The sequence below is a fragment of the Astatotilapia calliptera genome, chromosome 4 (genome assembly GCF_900246225.1).
Source record: "Astatotilapia calliptera chromosome 4, fAstCal1.2, whole genome shotgun sequence".
In the NCBI taxonomy this organism is placed as follows: domain Eukaryota; kingdom Metazoa; phylum Chordata; class Actinopteri; order Cichliformes; family Cichlidae; genus Astatotilapia; species Astatotilapia calliptera.
This window is the reverse complement of record NC_039305.1, coordinates 30,685,082-30,704,156: the sequence shown is the minus strand read 5'-3', so window position 1 is coordinate 30,704,156 and position 19,075 is coordinate 30,685,082. Positions and strand designations below refer to the sequence as shown.

The 19,075-nt window shown below is 41.1% G+C and overlaps 1 protein-coding gene across 7 annotated transcripts in view; it reads right to left on the bottom strand.

Moving 5' to 3' along the window:
- Window positions 1–19,075, bottom strand: part of LOC113021416 (thyroid hormone receptor alpha) — a 106,458-nt gene that overhangs the window by 22,032 nt on the left and 65,351 nt on the right. For 5 of the 7 annotated variants that reach the window (XM_026166063.1, XM_026166067.1, XM_026166064.1 and 2 more), the window contains one exon: window positions 18,212–18,425. In XM_026166063.1, the coding sequence (XP_026021848.1) occupies window positions 18,212–18,267 (56 nt within the window). In that variant the 5' untranslated portion in view covers window positions 18,268–18,425. Of the gene's footprint in view, window positions 1–2,825; window positions 4,012–18,211; window positions 18,426–19,075 lie in introns of those variants that run through there. The other 2 variants (XM_026166070.1, XM_026166068.1) reach the window with 2 other exon arrangements.

The window sequence follows — 19,075 nt, the reverse complement described above, 5'->3', positions numbered from 1 at the left end:
CAGCAGAAACAGGCTGGTATATTTGAATCTTGTTATTTCGCTGCACTATTGAGTTTGTTCTGCAAATAGACTTTGGTTTGAGCCCATTTCCTTTTTGTTGCTAGGCAAAATTCTTACCTTGTTTAACCTTACTTGACGAACTATGCTACCCAAGCTAGCTTGAGTAGTGTTAGTCGATAATGGCACAGATCAAACACTTGACCATACACGGTAATGACCGGTTTAAAAACAAACAAATAAAACGATAGAATAAGAACAGGATAGTTTACAAATTACCGAGTGTTGTCGCGTCATTTATGGCGGGCTCTAATGTCAGTTTGTACTGCAAGCATTCTGCACATGTTAGCATACTATGAATGGCTGGATGGACAAATGAACTGATAGGCAACAAAGTTTAACTTTTGGGGGATTACTGACAAACTCTGGTCACGGATTCAAAACTGAATCATACCAATGCTTCCCATGCATGGAAATGAAGGCCACTCCACTCTATCCTCTCCACTTAAAGACTGCACATGCACCATTCATCCCCACCTTCTGTCGCTTTCTATAATTTTGTATCCTTCTCCTTTATCACGCTCACATGACAAATTCTGTTATTTGCAGCAGATTTGGATTACCACACTCTCTCCATCCCCCCCTCCCTTCCCCCCCATCTATCCACATGTTTGGCTGTTTGCTCCACACCCCTCGCATTCCCATTTTCTCTGTCTCTTTAAAAGCTCTCTCTCCAAACCACTGTCACTTTGTCGGCTCACAGCTACTGCTATATTCCCTCGATCCTCCCAGTGATTTCTGTCTTTCCCTCCGCCCCACCTCTTTCCTCTTCTCCTCCCTCAACTTCCATCAACACTATTAGGTAACACCACTGTCGTCCCTCCTTCCCCCTGCTCACTGGCTGTCAAATCCACTTTGCTCTTCCAACCTAAAAAAAAGAAAAGAAAAAAAATCCTCTGACGTCTTTTTTTCAGTTCTTGCTGCTCTTCACGGTCCATGAAACATATTATCTTTAAAGCAGTGCACATGGTGAGGCAGTAACATGGTGGGAAACTGCCTGCTCTGGTAGCTGATCAATGTAAACTGAACTGGAGTTTATGTCAGTGTTGACAGCTCTTGTATACATTTTCTACAATGTGAAGGAATAACTCAAATGTGCAAGTTAGTGAGGTTTGGAAAAATTTCCAGAGAATGATTTAGCGCTACTTGAAATCCAAATCCAACTTAAAAAAAAAAAAGACAATCCACAGGGGAGAGGAAGTTTACGTCTTTTGAAAACTGCAATCATAAAGCTGCAACCATTTATTCCTGACCGCTATGGGGGCAGCAGAACAGAACAGGCTGAAGACGTCCAGCCCTCAGAGGTCTCCATGGTGGTTATAGAGAAGAAGGGTGAACAATTACAGTTTTGTATTTATACATATATTTTTTAGCAAGTTGTTGTGGTGTCTGCCATTTATCAATGAGAAAAACCTGATATGTTGTGAATCTCAGTAAGCTGCAAATCTACGCAAAAGGCGACTGCTAGAGCAAACAATCAGTCATATATGACAATTATCAGAGCACAAATCTTTGCGTTTGATTTGTGTACCAAAATCATTCTTAATATCTACTTTCATACCAAACCAATGTGTCCTTAAACATAAACCCGTTAATGAGTTTGTTTGAATGCCTGACAGGATGGTAGCAGGATGTTACTTTGAAATGGGAACATTTATTTTGTTGCCAGACAAACCGGTAACACGCATTTTTGGATAATTTTAGGATAAAAAGAAATGCACAGATCATTTTACATGTTGAGCTGAAACTCAGTCAGCTTGAGTCCTTACAATGGATCTCTTGCAGGTGCGTCACTGAATTGAAAATGAGCCTTAATTGCTCTGAAAAGCAGGGCAGCATTTTCGCATATTGTCTTTTGCATATCAAATATCACCATACCCAACTTTGACTGCCATTCTTATCAATGAGTTGGGACAGAGATACTGCGACAGTTGGACTAGCCCATCTTCCAATGACAGTAGTTTTCACTGTGTGTGGGTGTACACAACTTTCTTATAGATGTCCCCTGGAGTTCTGAGGATTTTCTGCCCTGGCTTTTGGTCTCAAAACGTATTGTAATGATCGGTTCTTGTGACACCCTTAATGAGCTTGTTTAAACCATTACCATCTTCATTAGATTTTAAACACTATAACTACCTAATTAATTAATTGATAACTTTGTGAGTTAGTTGAACAAGCAGTCTTAGGCTGATTTGTTAATGTTACTACTCTTGTAACAAGCTACTTGGCATCCATGCTACGGCAGCTTTAAATAGAACCTTTGCCTTAATGAGATTCCCTTTGACAAAGAAATAAATAGAAACTATCCAAAGTGCATTTCTGTTAAAATATAACATACATTTTGTGAAAATGGAAACAATTATGTGGTTGCAAAGACAGACACAGGAGCTGGTCTAGAGCTCTGTCCTGGGGCATCAGTTGAATGATCTGGATGTGGTACATGCACTCACAACAGATTTATTGTTAAACTAGCAAGGCTTACAGAATCACTAACATCCTTTCAGATTTCAGACATTTCATCAGATGAAAGTAAATTAATGCAATCATCCCTTGGAAATCAAATTTCTGGACTACTGTTATGAATTTGTGACTAATAAACTGGTTTACAGATAGCGAAGACCATAAACAGGACTCAACACACACAGACATCTCATACTTAATCTGTTATGAGCATGTGACAGGGGGCACAGATGCCAGCAGAGCACACACCCACTTCCAACAGACATACACGCAATCGCAGAGAAATGCATTTCCGCAATCACACCAACCTGTTGATGCAGTACGGCTGTAAGATATGCATGTTGCTCCTTTTGAAGGAATATCAGCAGGAGATGATGCAGCCCAGCAGCACCGTCTGCTGATCCAGCCTCCCAGGAAGTTACTGCACGTGTCCCACTCAGCCTGGTTCACATGAACACAAGCTGTGTTTGCAGACCTCAAATCCCCGACTATAAGCCTCCCACTGAACTCAGCAACGAGTTGATCCCAGACAAATGCAAAAGAACTGAGCTTGAGTTGCTGCAATCAACTGAAACAGACTTCACTAGTAGCTGTGTGCCTCAGACTGGCTGCTGGGAGGAACGGCCACTCTGTTTATTTCCCTCCACCAGCCTGCCTCCCTCTTGCTCTCCCTTCTTTCTAGTTGCTCTCGTCCAGCCTCCCCTCCCTCCATGTCTGCACGGCATGGTGTAGTTCCTCCCCCCTAAGTGTCATGCTCTCTGTCATCACAACACAACTCGTCATGCCCAGATTTACCTTGTACAACCTCTCTCTGTCTCTTCCTGTCCTTGCTTTATTACTCACGTTACGTGTTTCTTCAGCGCGACTTTCCCTCTTCTCCCTCTCCGGCTCTGTCACCTGTCGTTCCTGCTGATATTTTTACATTTGACTCCTGTCACTTTTCTGGTGCATGACCTCTTTGCTAGCATCCTTCTACTTTGCCCTTTTTATTTCGTTCCCCAAGAGGAAAAAAAACAAAACTGTTGCCTCTCTGGATCCAAACTCACTTAAGCTTTAATGCTAACTTGATTACATAACAGCAGTCTGATGCAGTCTCCCTAGTAGAGCCAAGCGAAGTCTTATGAGGACACAGAGATGCTAGATATCTCATCAATTGAATTAGCCTTGTCTGTGATCTCTTTTTGCTCCTTGTGAAATCATAAGTTGTAGCTGGTTCAAATTTACCTGGGAGGGTGTAGCTGAATGATCCCAAGCAGGGTTCATCTGAGGCAGAAGAGCCAAACAACAAGCTCCACAACAAGCCATAAATACATAAGTAACGCTTTCATTTGCTCATTATTTCTTCTTGCTGTTTTCCCAGTTTCACTTCCAGCAGCTTTAACATTAAAGGCCGACCATGAAAGGGAATGACTTATAAACTGACTTTGCCTTTCCAACTGATGGATTGCTTTGACTTTAGAGATGCAGAACTATAACTGACAGCATGCAAATTTATTTGTCAAACTTTTATTTAAATGAATATTCTGTTTCAAAATAAAATATTGTCATTTAATATCTTGCACGTTCATACAGGACCTTCTGACTCCACAGGTTACTGTACGTCCCACTTTAACCAATATCCACGACTCTGTCATTCTTAAAAACGCAAACTGCTTACATAATAATGACATGTCTTTATTTGTTGTTCCGTTTTTTTCTTCTTCTTCTTTGAATTATGAACATAAAAATGTACCATCAGATTCCGAACCACCATGCAGTACCATCTGGAGCCCATCTGATTGGCAACAGCTTCATTTTTCACCACAACAATGATCTCAAACACACTTTCAATGCAGTAAAAGCACACCTGGATAGTGCTCCAGTGCGTGTGTTTTTTTGCCCTCCATAGAGCCTGGAGCACAACATTATTCAAGCAGTGTGGAGAAAGGACCACAAAGGTGGCCAACATCCAGAGAAGAGCTTTGGATGCCTTTCTAGAAGCCTGTTGAACTTTTCCTGAAGAGTACTTAAAGAAAGCTGCCTAGGAGAGTTCCCGCTAATTTAAATAAAAATAATGATAAAGATGACTTTTCTTTTGGCTTCCACATGTTTCCATTTATGTTAGCTATTGTGGCAATAAATCACAGGACCTGTTTTTATATGAGAGTGCAAAATGTGCACTCCTAGCATGTCGTCCGCAGTAAAGGCTAAACATATTAGACACATCTACGACTGATCAGCTCTGGTGCCTTTTATTGACAGCAGCAGTTAAACTTAAAAAAAAAAAAGCAACTAAGCAAGAAGTTTTTATATGAACTGATGTCAACATTTTGATAATGCGCACAACAGCTTGCTTTGACATTTTAGTGTGGCAAAACTAGGTAATTACCATTAAACAAAACAAATCAGTGTTTGGCAAACGAGAATGCTGAAGTAATGATAGGTCCAGATAAGTTGGGGAGTCGGGGAAGTCGGGGACTACCAGAGTGATAACATTTATCCTGAGGGGATCATGTGTGTCTTCAATCAAATGTATTATGGTCTGCTTTAAGCTATTATTTTTCAAGACATTTCAAGCTTGCTGGTTTCACCAAAGGAAAATGTCAGGGAAATGTCAACCTCAAAGTGATAAGACTTACTATTCCGGAGAATGTAAATGCCAAATTTTCATGGCAATTCACCCAATAGTTGGAGAGAAGTATGAGAGATCAGGGTAAAAGCGGTCGACTGACTTGTAGATCTATAAAACCACATCACTAAAATTAAGAGGGAGATGTCCAACTCCAAGTGGAACTAATTGTGTTTTCTTGATTTACTATAAAGTAAACGGTGATTCTGGGTATGAGACAAGCAGAAACCTGTGGCCTGAAACATGAAGCCAATGGAGACAAAAACTGCACTGGCTAATAGAGTTTTTATAATGTTGAATTTTACACTGCTAAACAGCAGGTGCATACCCTAGTTTAGTTAGTGTTATAGCTAATTTCCAGCTTTTCGAATACTGTACGTTAGGTACAAGAAGTTCCTCTGAACTACACGTTTCCATCACGTCTGTCATGTTGCTGGTTTCTGGAGCAAATTTGAGAAAGAACATGAGGAAATGTTCTCTCACTTGCATGAATGAAATTCTAGTATTTTATTTGTATGTTGCCTAACAAGCATATGTGTGTTTTTGCCTTGCACACATGCAGCCTATAGATGCATCTGTAACTACAGTATGGTCTCTTTTTGTTTTTTGTTTTTTTAAAAACAGGCAACAAAATGTCAGGTTCCTTGTAAATGCTGGCAGTAATCTCAGTCATGCCGCAGTCTCCAAATCTTGTTTTTTCATTGAATGACTGTGGCTGTAAATAGACTGATGGACTGTTAAACAGACTAATACAACCACGGCTTGTATTCACAAAGCGTCCTTGTACTAAGATTAACTCCTCATGATGAAATTCTTAGAAAAGTCTTAGAATTATGACATTTGCTAGGAAGAGAGTTAAAACTAAATCCTGATAAAATAAATACACCAATCAACACGGGTTATATCCAAAAATGTTAGCCCTTAGGACAGCTGATGAGGTGAAAAAACAAACTGTTTCACGAAGCTTAAGACTTGTTAAAAAGAGGGAGAAACAACGGCAACATAATTGTAGTCCTGATGTGGCACACTGAAATGAAAGGACATCACCTTCTTCCTCCTGGTGAGCAAACAGAATATTTGCTTATTCAGTTTGCAAAATCTAATAATGCAATTAATTCATCTTTTTCAGTTTAAGAAGATCCAATCATCACTAACCCATTCCCACCAGACAATCTGCACTTTGTGTTACCCTGAACAATAAAACAGCATCCAAAAACAACAAGGCGGTACACATAATACATGCTCTTTTTAATAAAATAACCACCAACAGAAAGGAGGGAATGCTGCAGAGCCACAAAACTACCAATGAAATTAAGTAGTTAATGCAATTTATGCATCAAATGGATTTGCTTGAGAGGAAAAAATACTAACCTATTAAACATTTATTATTAGCTTAACTAGAGTGGCAAGAGTGGATACGAGGACATCAGTGCTGGCACGGAGGGTACACTGTACTACACAGAGAAGTCCTTGATGTACACAACAGCAAAAACTCCCATGCGTTTCTTTACAAGGTGAGGAAGAAATGTCCATTAAGAATTGCAAAAGTCACTTCAGTTCAGGTAGCGTTATATTTGCTCCCCACTTTACTGTTCATCTTTCTTTCTCTCTTAAAAACAGTTCTTCAATGATTCTGCATTCAAATGATGCATAAAATGTAACTTTTATTGAATAGAATATTTCCATTTATGTCTGTCTATCTTGCATCGTGTCTTTTTGTCTGTCATTCCTCTCCTTTAGTTCCCCACCTCTGCTAACGTCTTTCTTTTTACTGACAATGTCACCCTTTTTGTTAGGCTCCAACAAACCACTGACAGTTTTAGCATCACCTCAAGGTAAATTCCACAGCGTCAGCTATCTGTCAGCTGCGTCGCTGACTTGAAGAGCTGGAAACAGCATTGAAAAGGTTTTTATAGAAAACTGTGGTGATACTTGTACATTTAGTTTACTGTTGACAGAGCAGTTGTTCAGTTTTATGTCTGACTCTGCTGTTAGACACACTAGGTAACCCGCCTGACGCAGGAATGTGTTGCTACAGTATGCATCTGCCCACACTGATAACTTTTTAAAAAGCCTTCATGGTTCCGTAAGTGTCATCGTCTCTGCAGCATTAAAAAATGATGCAGAGGTCTGACCTCTGTGACTGTGGAAGGGTCATACAGTTGCTTTCCTCTGGTGGTTACACAAAAAACACACACAGATAGAGGCAGTGTTATGTCACTATCAGTGCTGGGTACTCATGTTGCAGTGCTGGTGTCCTTCCTAATTATTTCCTAGAGGACTGAAAACTGCCACACTAAGGACTACATATTTACTTGTATAAAATAAGGAAGCATAACTGAATCTTGAGATATAAAGTCTACTCTCCTTGTTGCTGTTCAGCTTGTAGCCTCATCTCAGTGATCACTGCTGCTGTGGTGTAGATCAGCTGGTTGGTTTCGTGATGGTAGCAAGTAGGGATTGCCCATAATGCCCCATTCACACCTTCTAGTAGACCTTCAGAAGGTACTTCATGTAGTCACGGAGGGTCCAGGTTTCCAGCTTAGCCATGATCATGATGGCATCAGCTCGAGGGTCGTCAGGTCCTGCGCAGACCAACTGTGTGAGGTGATGGAGCACCTCTTCAACCTGAGCCTGAGGCTGGGGAGAGTCCCACAGCTCTGGAAAACCTCCTGTGTTGTACCAGTGCCAAAGACCTCACGCTCCAAGGACCTCAACAGCTACAGGCCGGTGGCTCTGACATCCCACCTGATGAAGACCCTGGAGCGGCTGGTCCTGGCTCAGCTTCGGGACCTGGTGAGCTCATTGTTGGACCCACTTCAGTTTGCTTACCAGCCTGGCATTGGAGCGGATGATGCCGTCATTCACCTCCTACATCGTTCCCTCGCTCACCTGGAGACCGCTGGAGCACTGTGAGAATCATGTTCTTTGATTTCTCCAGTGCCTTCAACACCATTCTTCCCACGGTCCTGAAGGACAAGCTGGAGAACTCTGGAGTGGACCATCACCTCACAACCTGGATTTTGGACTACCTCACCGATCGACCACAGTATGTGAGAACTCAGGGCTGTGTGTTGGACAGGGTCGTCTGAAGTACGGGGCCCCACAGGGAATGGTTCTAGCTGCGTTCCTCTTCACCATCTACACTGCAGACTTCTCCCACAACTCCACCCAGTGCTTCCTGCAGAAGTTCTCTGACGACTCTGCAATAGTCGGCCTCATCACTGATGGACACAACAAGGAGTACAGAGATCTGACCTTAGACTTTGTGGAGTGGTGCCAGCTGAACTACCTCCAGATCAACACTAGTAAAAGGAGTTGGTGGTAGACTTCCGCAGGCACAAGCATCCTCCACTGCAACCACTGAACATCCAAGGATGGACATCGAGGCTGTGGACAGCTACAGATACCTTGGTGTTCATCTGAACAATAAACTGGACTGGACTCATAATTCGTTTTCTCATACTTTGGTCAATTACTTTTCACAGTGTTATCAGTTCTGTCACTAGTTAGCTAACGTAAACTAATGTAAGTCTATAAGTCGCAACCAGCCAACCAACCGGTGACGTAATGTTCTGTACTGGCACAAGAAAGCGTTAAACATGTTCTTAAAACTTAAAGTTTAAACATTTGTTTCTTAAACCCAGCTTCACAGACAGTATTACATTTATGTGAGTTAAGAGTAGGGCTCCATAATGTAAATTAGACTTTATACATGTAGAGTTTACTGACAGAGAAGGCTACACCTACGGCTTGGGTTGGGTGGAGCTGCTGCTCCTGGCAGATTACAGTGCCAAAGCTGTCGCTAGATATGCCTGCCATAAAACTATTCTTATACCAAACATACCATCAAATCCAAAATTCCATCCAAGTAACTCAGAGGAACTCTTCAAAACTGTTGGTATCAAAGCATTTCAACAATAAAAAAGAGGCAGCAAAACTAAAACACTGGAAGCACACTGGGACAAATCCTTTGCTGTCCAAAAGGAAAACGAAAGCAGATGAATGTGAAAAACAAAGGCAAGGCCATCTGGAATAATGTGCTCTAAATAGAAGAGACAAAGACGGTTGTTTGCCAGAGTAATAATAGACAGATTTGGTGTAGACGAAACCATCCCCTTTTAGAATAACCTCAAGAACCTCAACAATGAAACACCAGGGTGCATGTGTTTCTGAAAGAAATAGGACCAACTATCAGAACTTCAATGTCCAAGTGTTTACAGTCATGATTTTTCAATAAATAGCAGTGGAACGGTCAGATATTGTGTTGTTGTTTATGGAAATTTTTACAGAATCTATCAATTTAAATCTACAGTAGACAGGAAGGTAGGTGATGGGCAGCAGATTGATCTGAATAGATTGCACTGGTCAATCTCAATCACCTTCAAAACAATCCATAAGGAAATAGCTTATTTAAGCTCTCCTGGGGGAACTGTATCCCAGAGATCTGAAGAATCAATACCAAAGCTGTGGCCCAATCCGTCACTGAGACCTTTTCATGGTGGTTTCTCCTTTAATCTGTATAATTTGATATAAATGGTGAAGACTTGAGAGTTCAAGGTCAATGTTTAAAGAACAGCATGCAACTGTTTTTTCTGTTGTTTTTTTAACATGTGAATTTCACTCTACTCAAGATGTGGACCAATAATCCTGTGGCAACAGTTGAATACTGTCTTCTGCGGCTCTGGTGGAACGTTCCCTAAAGACAAATGCTGAAGCGTGGAGGTTAAGAGAAGCGACTCTGTTGTAGAAGACAGCGAGTGAATGTTCTCCAGTTGTAGAGTGGACTGAAATGCTCAAGGTCTGAGTAAAGCTTGCTGAGCTGACTCAGATAACAAATTCACAGCTGTGTCTTCAGTTCCTGAGTGCAGATCTTATAACATGTTCTAAGTATTGTTAACACCCTGGAACTTCAAAGCGCTAATTTTCTCTTTCTGCCTCTGTCAATATAGGAATGCTCGTAATCCGGCACCACCTGCTAAGTCTTACTGATGTTAAGAGGGAGGTCATATGGGTGTCACTGCTGCGACATCTCTCTTTATGTTTGCCCTACAGGCTGTTGATCTGTCTTCTGTTCTTCACAGTGACGCTGCAGGCATGTGAGGCCAAAAGAGATGACAAACAGCACAAGTACCTAAAAACCAAACTGCACAGTAGCTTTTAATACTTGATTTTGACACAGGATGTCATATGATAGATAACCTTCGTGCTAAAATTAAATTACAGGTAGGGCTGCCATGACTAGTCACGATTACTAGCAAAATTGTTGACGACTAATTTAATAGTTGACGAGTTGTTTGAAGCTTTGTAAGAACCAGAAAGACGCAGGAATAGGTAGTAGGATTTAAGAGTGTAATAACGGACTGAAACAGAAGATGGCAGAAATGCATCTACAAGGATGCCAGCTGCCGTTAAACCCCGAAGAAGAAGAAGCAGCAATCTTCGGTATCGTAGCTGTGTCCAAATTCAGGGGCCGCATTCTTCGGAGGCCACATTGATAGGCCGATTACATGACAGCGACGCGACGAAGGCTGTCCACGTTTGAAGACTCCTCCAAATGCGTCCTCCTTCTCCCTAGATTTGAAGGATGGGTCGGGTGTATCCTTCGTGGCCCAATCTATCCCAGAATTCAATGGTTGATTCTGTTGCTTGTTTTAAACTCATTTATTTTAGTGTAAGAACAACTATTTTAAACAGCTGTGCGCACATGCACTACAAAATTACAAAAAGCTCAATCTTTTACTAAAATATGAAGGAAGCTGGAAAGAGCCATGCAGTTTGATATAAACGTCAGGATAAAAAAAATACTCATCAATGAATAAAACAGGAAAAGAGCATTTTTTTAAAGGAGAAATGTGAAACCAGAGATTCCACTGACTAAAAAGATACACACATAAAAGAGTAGAAAAGCTAAATCTAGTGCAGTCTTTCATGTCCAAAACAAGCTGCACAGAAATGTTCTTTAAGTCTGACTGCCAATAGCAATCGCAAGAGCACAGAGCAAATGCCACCATCAGTGCTCTTTCCTAGCAATAGCACCCAGAGAACTGTGCTATGTCTTTGGAGCTGAAAAATCTGAAGGATCTGAGCTCCTCTCAGCAGAAATGATCCTCTTCAAAACAGTGTGTTGTGACGATGTGCCTGCATTCAGCCATGATAAACTACAGCAAAAATACTGACACCAATTAAATATCATATGTAGAAATCCACCTTTTTACATTTTACACAAACAGGAACATCATGGTGGGAACCACAGGTGGACAAAAATGTTTTGCCAGTGACTCAATGAGACTCTTGGGATGTATCAGTACAGGTAAAATATTTAATGCACTCTGTTTTAATATGTTCTGCTCTGGGTCTAATACACCAAAGACTGTTTAAAACAGATGCAGGTACCACTCTGAAATATAACTGTCTTTGAATCTCAGAGACTTTGGAGGTGGCAAACCTGGCAAAGGTTGAGCCTTTAAACACCTCTAAACGAAGCATGGTTTTAATGCAGTCATTCATCCTTTGTGCTGACGTTTCAAAGGCATTTCAAGTGGGGGAAGTGTAACACTGAGTCATCTCCAGTCAGTGTCAACCAACTCATTTCATACACTGGAGCTAATTTTTCCGCCATCATTGCCATTAGTTTTTTCTGCTTACAAATTCTCAATTACCACATTGTTTTCTGATGAGTTGTGTGTGGAAAAAAAGACCAAACAAAACTATTTTATTATCTCTGCATTCCAAAGACTTCCACGTGTCTCAGCTATTCAAAGGCTCCACTGCCACTTTGACTTATAGGCAACAATAAACTAAAGTGAAAAACTTCAGGGAAATGACTGCAAAGGGTCAAAAAATTTGGAACCTGCCTTCACTGCAATTCCTGTTCCAATATGCACGGATATTGCATGTGTTACGATATCTCAGCGTCCCGGACATCTTAAATCACTGCCTTCTATTCTTATTTTCAACTTTTACTCATAAATGATGAAAGCTGAACTGAAGTGGGCTCGAGGAGTTTAAAAGAATTTACTTCTGATATTGGAGTCAGTATCTATGAAATGCCAATCCACCCCCCTCATCCAACTAGCTGAGAGCGATATGAAAGCACTGATCTCAGTTCTGCATTACAAACATACGAGGTTATTCTAAGCACAGAAGTAAAAAGAAAAGCACAGAAATTCTTGTAATCACACAAAATTCTGCATGCAAACTTCTTCAAACACACATCCAATCACTCAGTTGCAATTCTGCTTTGCAGACATTAATTGAATTGCTCTGATAAAAGCTAACTGCCTGCTGAAACATTCAAAGGCTTTGCACTGCGGTTAATTTTGAGACATACACACAAACAAATTGGTACACATACACACACCAAATTCTATTTCAGCTCCCCGACTCCAGGCTATGCGAAGCCGTGTGTGTGTGTGTGTGTGCACTTGTATCAAGAACACGCCGTGACTCAGACAGCACAGAGGGGAGGGGTCAGGGCATGAGGCAGCACTCACAGGAACACGTGCGTGCCCAATGATACTCTGAGAATCACACGTGCGCATGCGCAAAAACAACACAAAGCGACAATCCCCTGTTGATGTCGCATACTGAGGCGTCCCAAACTGTCCTCTGCTTTCTGCAGCTCCATCTGCCCTCACTGCTCCTAATCCAGCTCTCTTCACTCCGCTTATCCCCACACAGACGCACACACGTGCGCTCGTACGAGGCATGCATGTAAACACACACACACGCCAACATGCATACATTATTCATACAGCTGGGTAGGTACATGGCACGTGCAACTTTTGAAAGTTAATCGGGGTTTTTTTCTGGCTCAGAGTGGCGAGGAGCTCTGCATGGCAATAAGCAGGTTTGTTTTGGGTTTTTTGGAGACCTGCGTGTTAATTTCTGACCATCTTTATGCTGTTTATGACAGTTGTCTTTATTTATATACAAAATCACACCTGTGTCGTCTTTGGTGGTGGTCTGGGTGAGTCCATGGTGTAAAGAGCTGGCAGCTCTGTTTGATATCCGGCTGATATTTTTTCCTGTTAGAGGAGGTAACCTGCTTAACTGTGCATATGACATCTGTTCACCTCAACGATAAATGCATTTCTTAGAATTTATAAACCCCTACTCTTTAATAACTCTGATTTGTCCCAGCAACATTTCTGCTCATGTGACTGGGATAACCAGAGACTCACAGCAGCTCTGTTTTGAGGCCTTTTTCCTTCTGCTTAATGGACGGCTCTCTGCTGTGCTCTGTGCAAGAGGAAATGCTGTGACACTGTTGTCTGGATGTTCTTCTATGTGTCTGAGGAAATATAGGTAGCACTCCAAATACATGATTACAATTTCAAACATGTGAATGTGTAATGAATGTACAGTGGTCCCTCGCTGTAACGCGGTTCACCTTTCGTGGCCTCGCTGTTTCGCAGATTTATTTTGTGTGCAATTAAAAAAAAAAAAAAAAACAGCGCATTGTGTTCTGCGTCCTGATTGGCTGTAGACCATTGTCAATCAATCTCCTCCGTGTCTCCGGTCAGTACAGAATGCGTTCAGCTGGTCAAATTTACATAAATCTTCGATGGCTAGCAGTGTGACTCTGAAGTGCTGTACCAGGGCTGTTCGATATATCGATATATATCCGATGACGATATGAAAACGTCTATCGTTTCATTTTACACTATCGTTTATTTCATGGTGTCGCAAGATAAACTGTTTACGGCAATATGTTTTTCATCGTTTTGATGGTCACTATAGAATTCATTTCTCAAAGTACTCTGTTCTTTCTCTTATATTTAATATAACCACACTGCGGACGGACCAGCGACTGCTTTTATGCGTTGTTGTTAGCAACAACGACGGTTTGCTTGCTTATTATGCACATAGACCGTTCACAATAAAGCTGAAGATTCTTTTGAGATTTTTCAAAATAACCTGAATCACGTGTAATTGTATGCAGAGTGTTTACAGATGAGAAGCTGAAAAGAGCCGTCAGGTGCTAAAAAAAAGAAACCTTAGAACAGGCTTTTCCCCGCAGCACGTAATAAATACTTCATGCTGCGGGGAAAACACTGGACTCCAGGTACACGACGCCCAGATGAAAACACTTCACGCAAGTCGAGCTGCCTGAGATTCACAGAATTTACGATAAATGTCTTTTATCGGGATATGAGATTTTGGTCATATCGCACAGCCTGTATGTTTGTTTTCTCCCCAACAAACACAACAATGTCGATGAAATGTTTTGCACCGTCAAAGGCACCTGCGGTAGCACCCAAAAGGGAGGGGAAGATGCCATCGCACAAAAAGTTGGACTAAAGGAAGGTAGCAATTACCATATTTTTCAGATTATAATTAAGCAAAACAAAACAGTCAGATAAGTCAAACTTTACTCAACTCGTTCTTCTTGCTTCCTCTACTTCTGTACCATTGATTCATTAATGTTGAATTCTCTCACAGCTGCTCTATTACGATGTTCTGGACCTGAAAACAAGGTTTGATCTTTGGTTTCATTCTATAATACTGGACTTCTTTTTCTACGAAGGTTTGAAATTTGAGAGTTTCAACAAGAGAGAAAAGTGTGAAAATGTTCACGCCTGTCTCTGGAAAGTGTATAAAGTGTGTAGTGAGGAGTTTTACAGCCGTAAAACATCGATAATAATTGTAAAAAAATAAATAAAAAGCTGGCTTCTTCACGGATTTCACCTGTCGCGAGTTATTTTTAGAACGTAACCGCAATAAACGAGGGACCGCTGTAAACATACGCTGTGCTTCTGATTGCCCCAGAAGCACCAAACAGGCTCTGCTGGAAACATGTGGCCGTGCTGAATCCAACAATCTATATGTGACTTTAAGGTATAGTCAGTGTTTCACATTAAAGAGTGTGTGATGTGGTCCGAGTAACATACACGGGTGCAAAAAGGTTGCATTTATCAAACGAGCCACGCCCTGACATTTAAAGGAACAGTGTGTAAAATCTAGATATCAGCAGATCACACAGTGCAGTCAGCTGAGTTCTGTTTTCACCATCTCCTGGTTCATGTGGAAAGTCATAGCTATGGATTTAGACTTAGACATCGTACTGTTGCTTGCACAATGAAATTAGGTAGCAAGACCACAAAGATGCAAAAGTAAAGAAAATAATATACAAGTAAGAAAAGTAAGAACACTATGTACAGTATATACACGATGTTGGGTTACAGGAAGCATGGGGTGTGTTCCAGGCATCATAATGAAATATAATAAATAATAAATAAGGGCAGAATGGCTGTGGTTGTTAAGGATATGTTGAGGGATGGAAATTGCACATCTGCCGAAATATTGCACAGAACAAAATGTTGCACGAAAGAAAGACAAAGAAACATAATAAATAGCAAATAGCAGCAACAGAATGATTGTATGATTGAATGGTGGAGATCAGCTCACACTCTTAATTTGCATTCAGCTATGGATCGTCCGCTGTAGGACAAACAACTCTGGCTTGTGGTCAGCTGTCCAGAAGGATCGCATGTCTAATCTGTTGACATTAAGTACAATATAAGAAATAAATAAGGATGTTTATGCACATTTCTGTGCATTAGAGCCCTGACTTTGCTCAGGAAGAGGCTGACATTTTATCCAGATGCCGGTTACTGCTGGATGATAAAACATAGTAGTTATGACGAGTGATGGGAATAATGGCGTTACTTTTTTCAGTAACGAGTAATCTAATTATTATTCCTATCGTTACAAGGCCGTTACTAACAAGAAAATGCGGTCGCATTACTATTTTTTAACAAACAGACGGTTGAAGCTGTGTTCAGCTTACCGCAGCTTATATCAGCTGCACGGAAGTAGCTGTAAGTAATCTGGGCGCTGCAGCTTTAAGCAGCTGCGCGCAGACGGCAATCACTTTCTGACAGATGATCACTTTTTGGTACAACACCTGGAGCTCAGGGGTTAAACAATCACATGACCACTTTAAGATGACAAAGCAACAAGGTGATATATACCAGTGTTTTAATTGTGTTGATCGGCCACGTAAAACCAGAGTCATGATAAACAATATACACGTCTGTTTTTCCTCAATAGTTTCGTCACGTTTAACATCGAAGGACAACGCTAACAAGCACTCTCTGCTTATGAGCAAAAAAGAAACAAAACAAAAACATCCTGACATTTAGTTGTTTAGGAAGAGGGGCAAGTTTCAGGAGTGACGGCGAGAGAGAGAGATTCTTTAAAGTAACGCTTTAAATGGTTACTTTTCCTAGTAATTAATTACTTTTAGAATCTCGTAACTCAGTAACTTCTTTCAAGAAGTAACTATAATTAACTACCTTTTCAAAGTAACTTGCCCAACACCGGTTATGACCCTTCACATCTTGAGTCTGATGGTGCACAAATTATTCGCCTCCTCGACACGTGAATGCCTTTAAGTCCTCTTCTCTGCCTTTGTTTACTGATTCTGCTCTTTAGCCACACACATAAAACATGATTAAGGACAATCAGTTCAGCTTGTATTCAAATGACCGGGCAACATGGCGGCTTCCACAAACCAGCGCCTGCTGTAATGTATTATGGATTTATTTTAACTATCAGAATGCAGTTTGTTGGAAGCTGTAATGATGTATACACTGACTGACTACAATATCGTTTCTATTAAAGCCCCCAAACAAGATGGTTTAGTCAGCTCATGTCTCATTATTAAAAAAAATAAAGATTTTGCTTTATGTGCAATAAAAATACAAGTTTACCAATTTGGAGTTTGGATGTGATAATGGACGTGTCTGATTTGGAACATGTGTTTCACTGACAGGCTTAAACTATATTTGACAGCAGCTTCACAAGAAAAGCTTCTCATTAAAAGAAAATATATTTGGCAGCTAAAAGAAAAGAAGGGGATGCAGTGCAGCTTGTTGGAGGAACGCGCGATAATAGTGTTCTGCTAAATTTGCTGGTGATCATATCTATAATATTGATTTCTATATGTGCCGACATAAAGCAAATCTCAATAAATTTACTTTTTCAACTTTCTTGCAATTTCCACAATCTCTACAAATAAAACCAGTGGAGACAAATAAAACCAGTGGAGACAAATAAAACCAGTGGGTGTGACTAATAAAGCCCAGAGGGAAAGAAACTCCATGTGACTGTTGCTACATATGGCAAAATGCTTCACAATGAAAGCACTATGAAGAAAAGAACTGAGACATAATAATCACTTATTTATAAACAGTTACATGACTGTAGCATCAAAGAGGGACGTGTGGGACAAGCTATGGATTCTTGTTGGTCCATGTTTATTTCGTTTGTTTACAAACTTTGGCCCTTCTAACGGTTCAGCTGCAGCTCCTCCTCACCGTCGTTTTGTTACACTTTTGTTAATTTAGTTTAGTTTTATTTAATTAATACACTCTTTGGGTCTCTGTACTCCAACATCCTCGCCACACAGCAGTGGCTTCAGTTTGCTGTGTCTTTAGTTTCTTCTTCATCAGGCCTGAAGTGAGTCTCTGTGAATTTATCTCGTGAAGCGGTAAAAGCATGTGTGTGTGTGTGTGTGTGTGTGTGTGTGTGTGTGTGTGTGTGTAGCTGCACGTGCAGGAGGAACAGCGAGTACAGCAGGCAGCGTGACAGTGCTCAGCCGTCCCTTTTACTGCTCCTAAAATTCTGCTAAATTCATGGCATTCCTTCTCTTTACCTGCTGAGACAACAGCCTGTCTGAATCATTTGTTCAGCTTCTATTTTTCACTTCTTACCTCAAATTATTTGAACTGGTAGCTAAAAAAAAAGTGTGTTGCTGCAGCTCTTAATCTTTCATTAATCATCCATGCCTACAGCTCTGCTTTCATCTGTTGTCCCTGCCACACCATTAATCTTAGCTTTCCTTTCATGTTTACATCAAAAATGGACACACACACACACACACACACACACACACACACACACACACACACACACACCCACACACACACACACACACACCCACACCCACACCCACACACACACACACACACCCACACCCACACCCACACACACACACACACACACACACACACACCCAAAGGCAGATGTACACTCCATCACATTTTGTTTACCACACACACCACCCCTCTGTCTCACCCTTTCTCATCTCCCTCAGACGAGTTGCTATCCTGCTTGTTGGACATTGGCTCCATTCGGCCTCAGTCCCATCCAGCAGCCAATCACAGGACAGCGAGGCAGACGCTGAGCTCGCCAGCCTGCTCAGCGTTCACTGGCAGCCCGCTCAGTAGCTAACCATCCCAGACTGTAGGCAGCGGTTGGCTGGGAGGAGCGCAGTGGGCGGAGCAGAAAGCTGGAAGGGCAGAGAAACGATGCAGTGAGAAACAGGCAGTCACATGATGTGGATCATAAAATATTTCACTACATTTTTAATTCACAGCGTTACATAATGACAGATGCGATTGTGATATTTCAGGTTCTTCTTTTGTTTCCAAACCACATTTTTTCATTTGTTTTCAGCGCTGGATGTTCATCCAATCATGTGAATGAAAGGCTGGATTAAAAAAATGTATTATTTTTTCAATATCAAAGTCACAGTTATTTAAGGTAGCTGTAGTATTAATGTCTGTAGCGCTTAGCTAATTCTATCTATAATCCAAAGTAATTCAAATCAAAATAATTAACTGTGACTGCAGCAGATCGCACAGGTTGGCCCGGCTGCTGAAGGTCTGCAAATAACTGACATCTACATTAATAAACATAGACAGAGGCAGCAAGCTGTAATCAGTCTGAGCCGATGAGCACAGCACGTCTAAGACGAGTGGCTCAAACCTTTGTATCATGCTTATATTCCCATATGAACGCAAGCTTGCCGTGTGCCCACATTTAATGCCAGCTTGTGTATGCAGACAGCGATAGATTTGAATCCGATTTGTGATTTTCATACAGATTCCCACAAAGCGTTGTGTTAGATTTACGCATTTTTACCCCTTGAATCAGGAA